Source organism: Brachycentrus maculatus, unplaced genomic scaffold, assembly GCF_059751285.1.
Source record: "Brachycentrus maculatus isolate JH-2025_06_01 unplaced genomic scaffold, ASM5975128v1 h1tg000199l, whole genome shotgun sequence".
In the NCBI taxonomy this organism is placed as follows: domain Eukaryota; kingdom Metazoa; phylum Arthropoda; class Insecta; order Trichoptera; family Brachycentridae; genus Brachycentrus; species Brachycentrus maculatus.
This window is the reverse complement of record NW_028280950.1, coordinates 1,578,902-1,593,469: the sequence shown is the minus strand read 5'-3', so window position 1 is coordinate 1,593,469 and position 14,568 is coordinate 1,578,902. Positions and strand designations below refer to the sequence as shown.

The 14,568-nt window shown below is 38.5% G+C and overlaps 1 protein-coding gene across 2 annotated transcripts in view; it reads right to left on the bottom strand.

The window, feature by feature from the left end:
* yki (Transcriptional coactivator yki) overlaps positions 1 to 14,267 on the bottom strand; it is a 77,696-nt gene extending 63,429 nt beyond the window's left edge. For both annotated transcript variants that reach the window (XM_088263348.1, XM_088263349.1), the window contains exon 1: positions 13,654 to 14,267. In XM_088263348.1, coding sequence (XP_088119474.1) covers positions 13,654 to 14,144 — 491 coding nt within the window. In that variant the 5' untranslated portion in view covers positions 14,145 to 14,267. The remainder of the gene's footprint in view (positions 1 to 13,653) is intronic.
* Between the last annotated feature and the right edge of the window lie 301 nt (positions 14,268 to 14,568).

Below are 14,568 nucleotides of genomic sequence, written 5' to 3'. Positions count from 1 at the left end.
TACGAATAGTGAAATAAGGAAGGAATGCAAAGCTGAGATAAGCATTATCGATAAAATTAAGAAAGGTGTGCTAAGATGGTTTGGACATGTAGAACGAATGAGTGAGGAACGAACGGTAAAACAAATTTATGAGGCGAATGTTAGCGGGAAAAGAAGCAGAGGAAGACCGAGAAAAACATGGCACGATCAGGTATGCCAAATACTTGAAAGTGGTCAGGTTAGGAGTCGTAACAATCGGCGGGTATGTATGAGGAGATGCATGAACGTGGAAGAGGCGAAGAATGTTTGCAAAGACAGAGTGGTGTGGCGCTCTATTCTCTCTGCCTACCCCTGCGGGGAAGCGGGGTGATGGTTAGTTAGTTTTTTTTTTTAGTTCATTTCTATAATTCGATGTAGATAGCGTCTTATACGCCTGAAAACTAGGCGTAATTTATTTTGTTTTTTTTTTGTTTTTTTTTTTATATTCGTAGATAACGGTCAGTTGATAACATACACCAAATATCTCAAAATTGACAAAAATGTATATAGAGCACTTTATGTAGGGCACGTCGATATGTGATAACAAATTATTGCCATTTTTGATCAGCTACTGTTTTTAAGTTCAAATATAAAGCTGGCTTTTTTATGTATTCCTTGCTTTGAGAGCAATTTGTTGACGTGCACTAATATATGCCAACAATAGCTGAGTAATCACTCCTTAACAGCGTCACGAATGCTTTGATGTCTTTCTATTGTTCAAAGGGTGAGACGGCCGTTCGGCTGATGCGGGTTCGAATGGTGACGACAGAAGGAAGATTTATTATTTTTTATAATCATAATATACGCATACAATCAGCAGATGATTAGCGTGGTACGCTGGCGACTGCGAGCATTGACCGCCCACCAATCAGAGCGAGCCGTCTGCTCCACTGACGGCCATCAGCTCTCTTCTGTCCAATTTACATTATCTACACATTAGCAACCCTAAAGGGACGTTGAGAAAAATAATGTTTGATATTTTATGTAAAGTTCTATCAATTATCAATTCGAATGGCACAAATTCGTCGACAAAGGAAACGTAAGTTTTATGCTGTTTTGCGTAATCGGGTCTGTGTGAAGTATATTTCGAACAACAAATATTTAACTAACTAAGTAACTAACTTTCACGCCGCTTCCCCGCAGGGATAGGCAGAGAGAATACAACGCCACACCACTCTGTCCTTGCAAACATTCTTCGCCTCTTCCACGTTCATGCATCTCCTCATACATACCCGCCGATTGTTACGACTCCTAACCTGACCACTTTCTTGGCATACCTGATCGTGCCATGTTTTTCTCGGTCTTCCTCTGCTTCTTTTCCCGCTAACATTCACCTCATAAATTTGTTTTACCGTTCTTTCCTCACTCATTCGTTCTACATGTCCAAACCATCTCAACACACCTTTCTTAATTTTATCGATAATGCTTATCTCAGCTTTGCATTCCTTCCTTATTTCACTATTCGTACATCTATCATACATCGTTTTGTCCCACATTCTTCTGAGAGATCGCATTTCGACTGCATTCAGTCTACTTTCATCCTTCTTTTGCCAACTCCATGTTTCACTTCCATACATCAGAGTTGGAACCAGGACTCCGTTGTGCACTGCCAGTTTAGTAAATTTAAGCAGGAGCTTTAAACAGAGAAATAATGAAATGGCGTGGTTTATTCATTCATACATTCATAATTATGGGTAATAATGCTTCATCAACATGCCAGTACAGTGGTTCTGAACTGGTGCTCCGCGAGCTTTTAGCAAGTGCTCTGCAAAATTATGAAAACCAAAATTTAATGTTGGTTCATTTACTGTGCGATTTGAGTTCCAAGTATCAAGAAGAACAATTAATTACTGACAACATTTTTAGTGTGTGCAAATACTTGTTCACAAAATCTGGATTATCTCCAATTACAGGAGTTATTTTCATATTATTTTTTGAATAAAAAGATAAGTATTTGGACACACTCAAAATGTTGTAAACGAGAATAGCTTTATCAAATATTAGACTTTATAAAATTTGCAAAAGCTCAGGTGTCACATAATTATAATACATAATTGCATAATAATAATGTAATTTTAACTTGTCCGTAATACAATAATCAGTTTTATGTTTTAATAAAAGTTATCTATGTATGTTTTTTGAATCTTTAGTTTTGGTATACCGCAAATTTTCCTTGAGGTGGAGACTGACCGGAACATTTCGTCGTAACATAACGTCGTAACATCGCTCGCGGCGAGCATCAGCGAGCACCGAAACTATGGATGGAGCGCTCGGTTCGCTGTACTGACTGTCTGAATGCTCGCATCGTAACATGTTACGTTACGACGAAATGCTCCGGTCAGTCTTCACCCTTACGATCAAAAGTGCTCCCCGGCTACAAAAAGGTCCAGAACCACTGCGCTAGACGTCAATTAGACATGGGGTGGAGTTACTCTTCCATATTGCAGTCTCCCGCCCCTGTCCACCAACATTTCTGCCTCATTATTATCACGCGCAAATAAAACATTTATTCCGATAATTCTCGCTACGAAGTGATGTGAAAGTCACTCGAGTGTTGCGTTGAACGTCGCTCGCCTCTTCCTTTTATTTCTTGCTCAACGAACGAAAACAATACTTTCATAGATAGTTTTACGACTTCGTCGTCGTGTCGATATCTTAGATAAGGTCTGATATTGCATAAAGGATTACTTAAGGGCATCGTAACGTAGTATAGAGTGTTGTTTTTAGAGGTTCAAATTCAAATTTCCCGCAATAAATTGATGGTGGCACCCTCCGTGTGCATGTTGCTCCAACATGTTGAATCTTCAGCTCTGTCATTTATTATTATTTAATATGGTTACAAAAGTTTTTTATTATTATTTTAATTCATTTTCTAGACATTTCTAATTTTAATATCTTAAAATTAATAACGAAGTTCTCTCCGATAAAGAGATTAAGCTCTTGTGCTTTTAATATAATTCGGCCTTTTCAAATTCATGGTGTCCTGACAGATCTATTTTAAATCTATTATTTTTTATGTCATCCCATCTTTACATATTTTTATTTTATTTATTTTAAGTGAAACCCTCTAATTGGAATGTTATTTTTAAAATTTTTATTATATTATGTTATTTTTGTTAAATATTCTGTTGGTTTTCCAATGAATAAATAAATAAAAAAAAATCTACGTTGAGATGTCAAAAAATAGTACAACTTGTGCAAGTTGTAGCTATAATGTTCGTGCGATACAAAAAGTACACACCTTTTACGTACAGATTCACCGATATGACGTTTCGATAGTGCACTGAATAATAAACTAGTACAATATTTGGATTTAGATAATAACGGTAAACACAAAACGAGAAGCACCGATAAATCATGAATGGGCTGTTGGTTCATTCATACTCGGTGACCCCGATGCACATACGCGTAACACGTGGCCATAACTTCAACCCCAAATTTCATTCATTACTGTGTACTACGCAGGCACTACTACTACCTACTGAGGTGCCTACTTAATAGTACTCGGACACACGCACACTATGGACGATGTAAACTTCTCTAGTCGTACTGGCGAATTACTTGTGATTTCATATAGTAACTAATTTCTATAGTAACATCACTTTGTCCACCTCTGTAGTGTAATAGCCAGCACTCTCGGCTACCGTTCTGGAGGTCCCGGGTTCGATTTCCAGGGGGGGGTCAAATAAATATAAATGATAAATTTTTTGACATCTCATCACAGATGAAGAAGAATATGGAAGTCTGGGCATTTACGGGGCTGACGACCGTCATAGGCTGGTTTAAATGATCACTTTACACACGTGTAACATTCACCAATTCTACCCATTATTGACAACCACACTACTCAAATAGCTCCTGTAACTGGAGATAATCCAGATTTTGTGAACAAGTATTTGGAGACACTCAAAATGTTGTAAATAAATGATAATATAAGGATGCTGTCAAATAAAATTAATGTGGAAAAAAACTACATAGTTATTTTATTCTATAAAATAAAAGTAAGTGATTTTTTTCTCTAATGTTAATTCAATATTACCCTGGACTGAAGCGGAGGGCCGGTCACCTTTCCTTCATGTGTTACCGATCAATATGACACTGCGTTTATATAATGCAGTACCCTATGCACCATCAGGGTGCGGATAAGGATTTGAAGAAGAAGATAGTAACATCGTTATTCTTATTTACGACTCATGCCATCACTGATTAGAGGTATGACAATGAGTAACTGTTCTTCGGTTGGGATGGTATTTACCTGTTTATTACTTTTCCTCTGTTTATAATTTTTGTCATTATAATTGTCAAATAGTCAAATATGTAAGGAGCTAGAAATACGCAACCAAATTCGGGAACTGACTCGCGTAATTACATTTAAATGATCGAATCAAAAGACGGAATTAATTAACGACTTATTTTGAGGAAGTCGTTATTAAATTCGGTTTTTAATTCGATTGCCATGTCTAACCGACTAGGGAAATGGAATTATCTATGAATGCCAATCTGTGTTACCAAGAGCCTAAGAAGTGTCACCAGGATTCTGGGAATTTCGACAACAATTTAATTTATGACGGGAAGTTTGAGGATTTTACAGAAACAGATCGAAGAGCAGATTTTTGTTTACGCGGTTGAAAATATTTTAACATATTGATATGTTTCAAATGTTTTTAAGCTACAAATCTTTACTCGTTAAATGACTAACAAAAATTGGTTAAAATATTGTATTGGGGTTCCATTTTCCTTTGGGTAGCGATTTTCCAAGGATTCCATGAGTGTTAAGTTTGGCAACAGCTACTCTTTTAAGTAACTGAAATTTGGCTACGGCTACTTCGGTACTGCTTGTCTTGTTCTCATAGAATAAAAGTATGTATTATCTGGATTAATTATTACACATTATTTTATTATTATATTTACATTAAGAAAACCAGTATGTGTTCTTATTCCTGGGCCTAGCTAGGCGTCTTATAAATAGGAATTAATTTGCAAAATGTCGCTCAGACGAATGTGTGGCAAAACGATGTTTGATAGATGTTCGAATGATAAAATAAGGAAAGAATGTAAGGCTGAGATAAGCATTATCGATAAAATTAAGAAAGGTGTGTTGAGATGGTTTGGACATGTGGAGCGTATGAGTGAAGAAAGAACGGTTAAACAAATTTATGAGGCGAATGTAGTTGGAAAAAGAAGCAGAGGACGACCGAGGAAAACTTGGCACAATCAGGTATGTCAAATACTTGAAAGCGGCCGGGTCAGGAGTCGTAATAATCGTCGGGTATGTATGAGGAGATGCATGAATGTAGAAGAGGCAAAGAATGTTTGCAAGGACAGAGTGGTGTGGCGTTCGATTCTCTCTGCCTACCCCTGCGGGGAAGCGGCGTGATGGTTAGTTAGTTAGTTAGTTAGTTAGGTTCAAACCTAGATCATGAACCAAAAATCCGTGGCAATAGAAAGGGATTGCATGGTTATAATAAAACCGTTGCAACAGCTTCAGTTTCATATGAGTAGAATAAAACTGTCTGAAAAGCAAGTTTCAAAACGTGCAACCGTTACGCCCAATCTTGCAAATGTTGCGAATTGAGCATTTTAAATTTTTAAAGCGCTGAAGTTTCATTGCAAATCACATCGGCGATGCGATGGTGACTAATAACATTTTTTAAATTAAGTTTGTTGATCCACAATCTATGGCTTTTCTAAAAAAAATAACTGTTTCGTTAAAAGTAATTTATCGAAAATCTCCCTAACCGCATCCCAATTCTCAGTCAACATGTAAGATTCTCTCGAGACGCTTCTTGAATCTTATTACACAGCAATCCAAGTCTGAATTCCCACATTGTATTCTGTCTGAACATCCAATTCTAATTTTACTCTGAACACGGAACTGTCGCGACTACGACAACTTGAAAACAACCAAAATACCGACGATATAATAAACTAGTACTCGGTACTTGGTGAATTCTGTTTCATAGTTGTTGCGTTAGCGCTTATGCGTGACTAGACACTAGACTTTCGCAATTCGTCAGGAAGGTCGAGTCTGGTGAGAGAAAGAGGAGGGATAGACAATTGCCTCGATCTTTACCGTCTCCGGCATTATGGCGATGGTGGGCGGCCGGCAAACATTGTGGACTTTGCAGACAACGACCCGGCCCTGACTTCCGGAAGGCGGGGCCCCGCAAGGCCGCAGGAAGTAACGGCTCTCCTTCGCATTATAATGCAGCCTATGACCAAAAACGCGATGGTTCTTGATTACCGGGTAGCGGGAAGCAGTTGTATAATCACAATCCGAAACGACTTGAGCGAAATCGTGACGTAATAACTTTTACGCGACTTAATTGAACTGTATTACTGTACGTTTTGTATGACTCGAAAATTGTGTGGGAGACTCGGCAATTTACCGAAGTTAAACCGTTTTGTAAACATATGCGGTTTTTCTTGCATCAATTGGATAACAACACCAAACAACACGCAACAGCATAATTTCATCCAGACATCCGTGTGAATCAACTGTGACTATTATACTTAATAGTGATAAGTAGTATAGTGATGCCAGACAGATTGCTCGACGAGGTCAGAACGGATACTCGCGAGCCATCTTCTTAATTACATATTTTTTAAATAAAGCGTAATTTTAATACGGGCTCTCTGCTTTGAAGTTTCGGAACCTTGCTCGAGGCTGTCATGAATCTGTAGAGAAGGATTTGACCAATTTAATTATACGGTCAATCTCCTGATATATTTTTTACGTGGGAATACAATGCTTTATTCGTTAGAAGTTAGAACATACCTTTTTTAACCTTGAAAAATGTGCAGATCGAAATGAAACGATAGAGTGCTATCTTATCAGAATTTGATAAGGATACTGCGCAGAACAAAGATGTTCAATTTACGAAATGGTCGGCGTGCGTGTGTACACTATCTTATACCAGCTACGTTCCTGGGAATATCTTGAATTCATGTCTCACGGCGCCGAGGGACATATTGAATGTCAAGGCGTCCTGTGTGCGATATGAGGGTCAGGAGCGACAGGACTGAGGACTAGTCTGGGCTGGTTTGTGAATGCAGTTCATTTACTCGTATAGTACAATAACCAATGAACACTAGATACAAATTATGTTTATGAAAACAATTATTCATATATCGCTCACTCCTTTCAAGAACGTCATAAATCAAAAATCGTTAATTTTCAGTTGTGCACGTTTTCGGAATTCCCAGAAAATGTACTAAATCCCAGCAAAAGAGGCATATTTTTAACTCAATATTTACCCGCTAAAGGGCAGAAAATGTTGTTTTTGCATTTTGAAGAAAAGGTATTGTTTAATTATTTTTTTAAATGTATTAAATATTTTTCAAATGGAGAAAAAACCTTCAAGTTTTACCTAAAAAGATCTGTTGCACAGTAAAAAGTTCAATAAGTGGCTTGATATTTATTTTTAAAACATTGTGTTATATTTTTAAACTTTAAAAACGTTCTCCTGAAAAATCAAGTTTTTTGATTTATGACGTTCTTGAAAGGAGTGAGCGATATAACACTTATCACCCAATGTCGTGGGGCATCATCCATGTCGATTGTTAAAAAAAACAATATTCGTCACAAAACGAACGTTGGTACACGTGTATTTTGATATAAATTGATCAACCTTTTCAGGTAATGGTCAATGTTAATACTGCATCACTGTTATGAAAATTAACGTAAACGTCAAATACTCGTTTGACTAATATATTTATGTATGATAATATGTTTAGTCAAATTCGTAGAGTAGAAATTAATTAAGACACCCCTAATAAATAATAAAACAAAAAACAAAAAACAGATGTGATATAAAATACCATACATCGCTCGCTCCTTTCAAGAACGTCATAAATCAAAATACTTGATTTTTCAGGAGAACGTTTTTAATGTTAAAAAATATAATACAATGTATTAAAAATAAATATCAAGCCAGTTATTGAACTTTTTACTGTGCAACAGATCTTTTTAGGTAAAACCTGAAGGTTTTTTCTCCATTTGAAAAATATTTAGTATATTTAAAAAATAATTAAACAATACCTTTTCTTCAAAATGCAAAAACAACACTTTCTGCTCTGTAGCGGGTAAATGTTAAGTTTAAAATATGCCGCTTTTGCTGGGATATAGTATATTTTCTGGGCATTCCGAAAACATGCACAACTGAAAATTGACGATTTTTGATTTATGACGTTCTTGAAAGGAGTGAGCGACATGTAGAGATTGGTAAGGGGAATTTACCAAAAACATTTGCAAATGATTGCGATAATACCAAAACTGAGTTTCCTTGTTGTCTCTTAACATTTACAAACCATGTTATACAAAACGATGGAAAATATTATCCATTTAACGTATTGCTTACTCCAAAGCGAGTTTAATTGCAAATTGAGAAAATTCACGATGCCAAGAAGCGATACAGACTTTGATTTTGGCAGTGTATAATAAACGTAACACGAGTAGTGTGTAATTAGAATCGGCACCACATTAAACATTTGAGAGAATGAATTCGAGCGAAACCGCAATAATTGAAAAGACCAGCCAAAGGGCGAGCCGGACGAAAGGTAGCCAGCAGCCAAGAGTCGCAAAATCGAAGGTTAAAACTGGATGCACGACTCTGCCGCCGTTTGCAGGACCACTTTGTACGGGAGTCTGCGGAGTGTAGAGTGCGGAGCACGGCGGAGGTCATTCGGATGGTTGTGTTGTTACGGTCGCGGAGTTGGAGACGAGCCAAGGAACCGCGCTAATGGAATTGAATCAGTACGAACACAAATGGCGGTAGCAGTAATGTGGGCAAACAAGATTAAGTCGGGCTGTGCGCATCTTTCTTCTTCTGCGATATTTTTCTAAAACATTTTATTGTTTTCATTCAGCCTCGCTCGGTGAAACGAAAAATTACTAACAATTTATGAGTGCCAAGCTTGTTACTATCATATTCGGACCTATGTCCCTATGAAGAATTAATCCTTCTCACCCATCAGTATCCACCTTTTTCACAGGGGTCAACACTGAGGTGTTATTACATATATCGAAATCAAAACACCTTCAACATAACTTACTTATATTATGTAGCCTTATCAGCGAAAGTTGTAATAGTACTCTTAGATTTCTGATAAATTAGTAAAAAACCATCATTTTCTACGAATATATCATTTTATATAGATTATTTACAATATTGCGTTAAAACGTTATCAAGAGCGCAATAAAAATAAGTTACGCAAGTCAGGACAGGTAGTTTTATCGGACAGAGAATAGACTTTAGACATAATTTTAGGGACAGACAATGCACAATATTATGCGAGACTCTGATAATGATTCGTTATTAGCGATTGCGTGTTATTTGCGGTACATAATATTTACATTTGCGTAATTCAACAGGAACTACCTACAGGTCACACCTACGCGTAATCACCGGCAATCAGCGCCGCGTTATGCTTTATAGAAGTTTTTATGCATTGCATATTAACTATAGGATTTTCGAGAGGACTCGATGCATAAAGTTTACTAGTTTGATCGGAAGGCGGCGAGAATCGTTTATCCGAACGCCGGGAATGCAGAAATAGAATATAATGTTATATAGGCCGGCGACCTTGTTGCTCGGCTAGGAGGGGCAGTACGGCAGGAGAAAAGTTTACACTATAGTAAACTTATCATGAGCTGACGAAAAACTAAATGATATAAACTTCACAATTTCTATAACCAATGGTATATGGTAAGATGAAAAACACACTTACAACCACAGTGACCCCCCCATCCGGAATACATACACGTACTTTGTTGGACGTAAACATTTCATATTTACTTTTCTTTCTAATTCCGGACACTTTTTTTAAGGTAAATTTCCAGTTTTCTCCTACTTTTGTCGTCTTCAGACTGCTCACTAGTCAATATAAAATTAAAATGTGCCAGATCGAGATGTCTGTTAATGGATGAAAGTACTAATTTGCCTAGTAAAAAAGTAGAGAAATATAAATTGAACTTAAATTGTACATAGCAACGACGAAAAATAATGCAAAAGATGTAAGATGGAAGACATCGAAACAATTGAAAAAAGAAGAAAGAAAACGCACAGAATCAGCAGGATGCATGCAATTTCACAGAGTAAACTAATAAATCCATTTTGAAGGTAGTTTAGAAAGCTCGGTAGTAAATAAGAGTATCTATTTTTACACGCATCTAGCTGACCTTACTTATGTTTCATTGAATGTAAATACATACAGCTCTGGGAGCAACAGGACAGGCGAATTCTGTTGTTTTCTCTAGACGCGACCACTCCCGACAGTTCCCGACTCATCCCGAGTCCAGTCCAGTCGCCAGGCGACCAGCCTTGATGGCGTCTCCTTCGGTGTATATTTGTGAAGGAAAAACAAACAATCGTGGAATCGTTCAGTCGCGGCGAGCGACCAAGGTAGCGAAGAACGAGGCGAGAAATTCCATCTTTACTCCACCAAACCAAATTCTGATCACAACAACAACTGCATTTTTAGTGTATGTTTCTCTGACAAAAAGTGGAAGCAATGTAGGTATCTAGAAAATATGAAATCATCTTTTTCTCGCAGGATTGATTATTCCGGTGGATAAGATCGGGTCACCGGATCAATTGAACGATGGATCTTTTGTCGGAAGTGGAGGAAGAATTATAGGAAAGATTAATGTATTCACAGAGATATTGAGGAGCTAAAACCAAACTGGCTGAGAATTTTTGCTATCGCGAAACCTCACTCTTTCTCTAATTTTTCATGACGACCTTTTAAAAAATCTTAATGACCATTTCATCTCCTCGGTTCTCAGTTAGAAGTGAATCAGAGAACGAGTCAGCGTCCGGTCACTCGATCAATGTAAATGAACGGGTCGTTAAGAACCGGTCGTTGACGAATGAAACACGTCTATGATGATCTGTGGACATCATTACTAATTTATGGCTTCCTACTAAGTAAACAATCTACAAAGACATTTTTTTTGTTGATATTTCCACTTGGTTTGGATGTAAGTAATTCATAGAAGGTTTGAAAGATGTCCATGCTTTAATGCCGATAAGAAAAAAATTGAGTTTTTAAGAAAATGTCATCAGCTTAAAGAATTCCAAATGTGGAAGGAGAAAATAATAATATGTATGCCCTGAATTGGCACATTCATACTCAAGCACTGCAAAAGGTTCTTAATTTGTTTGCAATAAAAGAATTTGATTAACAAAGAACCATTTCTGCTTAATGAATTGGTAGAATTCGTACATACGCTACCTCAGTATAATGGTTGCGATTTTCAATGCCAAGGAACGCTTCATCATATATATTTTATACAAGCCGATAAAAAATCTACCGAGTTCATGTGTACGAATCATAGCAGACGAAGGATGGCGGAGAAACCCGAAGCTCAACAGGTTGTGTACAAGTTGTTGTCTGCTACCACCAATAATAATTCTAAAACTGCTATCTCTTTCCTCCTCGCGATGTCTTTGAGCGAGATGGAGACTGGATGCGGATTGAATATGGATAGTAAACAAAAAAACATGGCTCTCTTCGCGTTATAACAATAATCCAAACCTCCACAGCTTACAGCCTGACAGAGCTACCTACTAATGCTATTAATACTATAAGAAAATTACTCTGGTAGCCGTAGAAAAGATTTACGATAAAATGCTTGAAACACGTAAACACATTTTAATTTATTTGTAAGCATCGGTAACCAACGAGGGGCGTCACAAATTGTGACTCACAATGTGATCTGGACAATGTTGTGTTGTACAGGTAATTTAAGAATATATTTTTAAATAGTTTTGTTTTTTGGCATGAGTATTTCTTAAAACAATGGTCTCCGACATTTTTATCGGTCAACGTTTGATAATTTTATCTCGGCCCGCTGAGGAGAGACATTGATTGTTGTATATTTTAGATTTATTTTTATTATTTTTTATTTATTTAATATAGTTACATTTAAAAACAATTTAATACAATTTCTGTACATTTATACTTAATACAATCTTATGATTTTAGTTACGCTGAGTCTCTCCAAAAAAGATTGCTTGGAGGATGACTTTGTTCTTTTTTGTTTTTGTTTTGATTTGCGTTGTGGCATTTAACCAGCGATATATACATATACCGTATATCCTTTGCACTCAATTTACTGAAAAACTATTGAAGCTGTCACAAAATGATCTACGAGCAAATTAATCTTGACAAGTTTAACTGCAAAACAAGATATATTTTACTGTTGGTATATTGGTTCCTGATTTCCATTTCGGAAAATTCGCTAGTTTTCGATTTTTATCACATTATAATCCCTGTGAAAGCAGCCAAGGGGGTGATAAATATTATAGTATTTCGAACAAAACCTTTAAATTGAAAGGCCTTCTAATTCTGTCGGGCATTCTATTAAAACTGTGCACAGCCGGTGTGGAAATGAGTTATCGTGCCTTTTTTGCTATTTTCAAAACATACTTATTTATAGATACGACTGAAGAACAATGCGTTGGCTATGTAGGTATAAAAACAGTTGTGCACATAATCTTGATATACTTTATGATGTTTGCTCGGTATAAATTATATGCATATGTTTTAAATGTGCCGAGTTAAAGATAAGATTGTGGAGCGTTTGAGATATCAAGGGGGTTTTTGTGATTCAAAACAATTTCTACTAAATTTCTGTAATGAATATGATCTTATTTCTTTAACATCTCAACATAGATGAAGAAGAATATGGAAGTCTGGGCATTTACGGGGCTTACGACCATCATAGCTGATTTAAGTGATCACTTTATACACGTGTAAAATTCACCAATTCTACCCATGATTGACAACCACACTACTCAAATTATTGAAACCTCTAGATATATTGATCAAACTCGAAACACGACTCCACTAGAACTTTACTAGAGAAATCTTTGGTGGGATGATAGAAGATTTTACTAAGCAGAAACTCTTTCATTAGTATGTGATGTCCGAGTCCTGGATTATTCTCACATACTTGAGAAACGCAAGAAAATATCCTTTCCATTTTTTTTTATTTTAGCTTATAATTTGACCAGTTTATTTATTTACAACATTTTGAGTGTGTCCAAATACATGATTGCTAATTGGAGATAATCCAGATTTGTGAACGAGTATTTGGACACACTCAAAATGTTGTGAATATTATTAATAAATTGATTAAGAAAATGTGAAAAATGTAGGTGTACAATGTTTCTAAGCAATCTCTCTGAAATCTAGCTACGGCTTAAGCAACACCCTACTCAGTCTTCTTTTTTAAGTTTTATAGCCTATGCCTACTCGTGAGTGGATTTACTCTTTATGTTTAAAGTTACTTTGATTTCGTGTAATTCATGAGTGAAAAATCTAGGCAAAAACACTCGCTATTGGATACAGCCAAAAGTAGTATCCATCGCTTTTGACTTGTCCTCTCGAAAAGTAAATAAACACGGAGTTCCAGTTCCACGGCGTGGGGCGGGGAGGCACGGGGCGGGGGCGGGGAGGGGGAGCGGGACCCGGACAGGTAGGGCCGAGAGATGCAGCGCTACAAGTGCAACGAATCCGAGCCTAAATTTGGTGCCGCCCGCCATGGCGTCCGCGGCGGCAACAGGTGCCTTTCTATCCGCCGGCGCGTTACGTAACCGGGCTGCAGAAGGAAGGAGAAGCGGTACTCACTTGAGGTAGTAGATCTGGCCCTCGGGACTGCGCGCCTTCTCCCAGCCCAGCGGCAGCGGGCCCAGCTCCTCGGTGAGCAGCGCGCTGCTCGTCACGTCGTAGGAGCGCTGCTTGGCGTGGCGGTGCGCCGCGGGCGGGGCCCCCGCGCCCGCGGAGCCCGAGGGGCCCGCCGCGTATGTCTGCTGCAGGGAGGCGGGCGAGCTGTGCGCCCGCGAGTGCGACACGGCCGGGCCCCCGCCGCCCGCGGACCCGAAGGCCGAGTCGGCCGAGTTCTCCCGCGAGTGGGACACGGACGGCGACTTGGAGCCCGTGGAGGGCGGGTTGAAGAACGACTTGGGCAGCTGCCTCATCCGCAGGGGCACCTGCAGCGGCCTGTTCGAGTCCGGCTTCAAAACACTGTCGAACAACGCCTGCAGATCCGACTCGGAATCCTGGCCGACTCGCAGCACGAGATTGTTCGACTTCTGTTCCACTTCGGAGTTGAGAGCCATCTTCGCGATCGTTTATATTAATAAATCGTCAAAAAAATAAACAAAAACAAACTAAAAAAGCAACCTCCGAGCCGACACAACACTCACTCGCAAAGCGGCCGCCACCGCGCACACTTACCGACTGACTGGTTGCATAGATGCCACAGTGCGCTACCGCCACTGCTGTGAGCCACGAGACCGTCACCACGGATCACGGATTATGTGCCGTCGCGACGGTTGTGTAGTTGTGTCAGAAAAAGGCGATACCGGGGATCTATGCTCGAACCAAATACGTGCGGCTCTTTACTTTCCTGGTTGAGCAGTAAGTACTCTACCGCTACTGCTGTAATCCACGAATCACGGATTGTGGTCATCGCGACGCGACGTTGTGTAGTTGTGTCCCGGGAAAAGGTGATACCGGGGACCTATGCTCGAACCAAATACA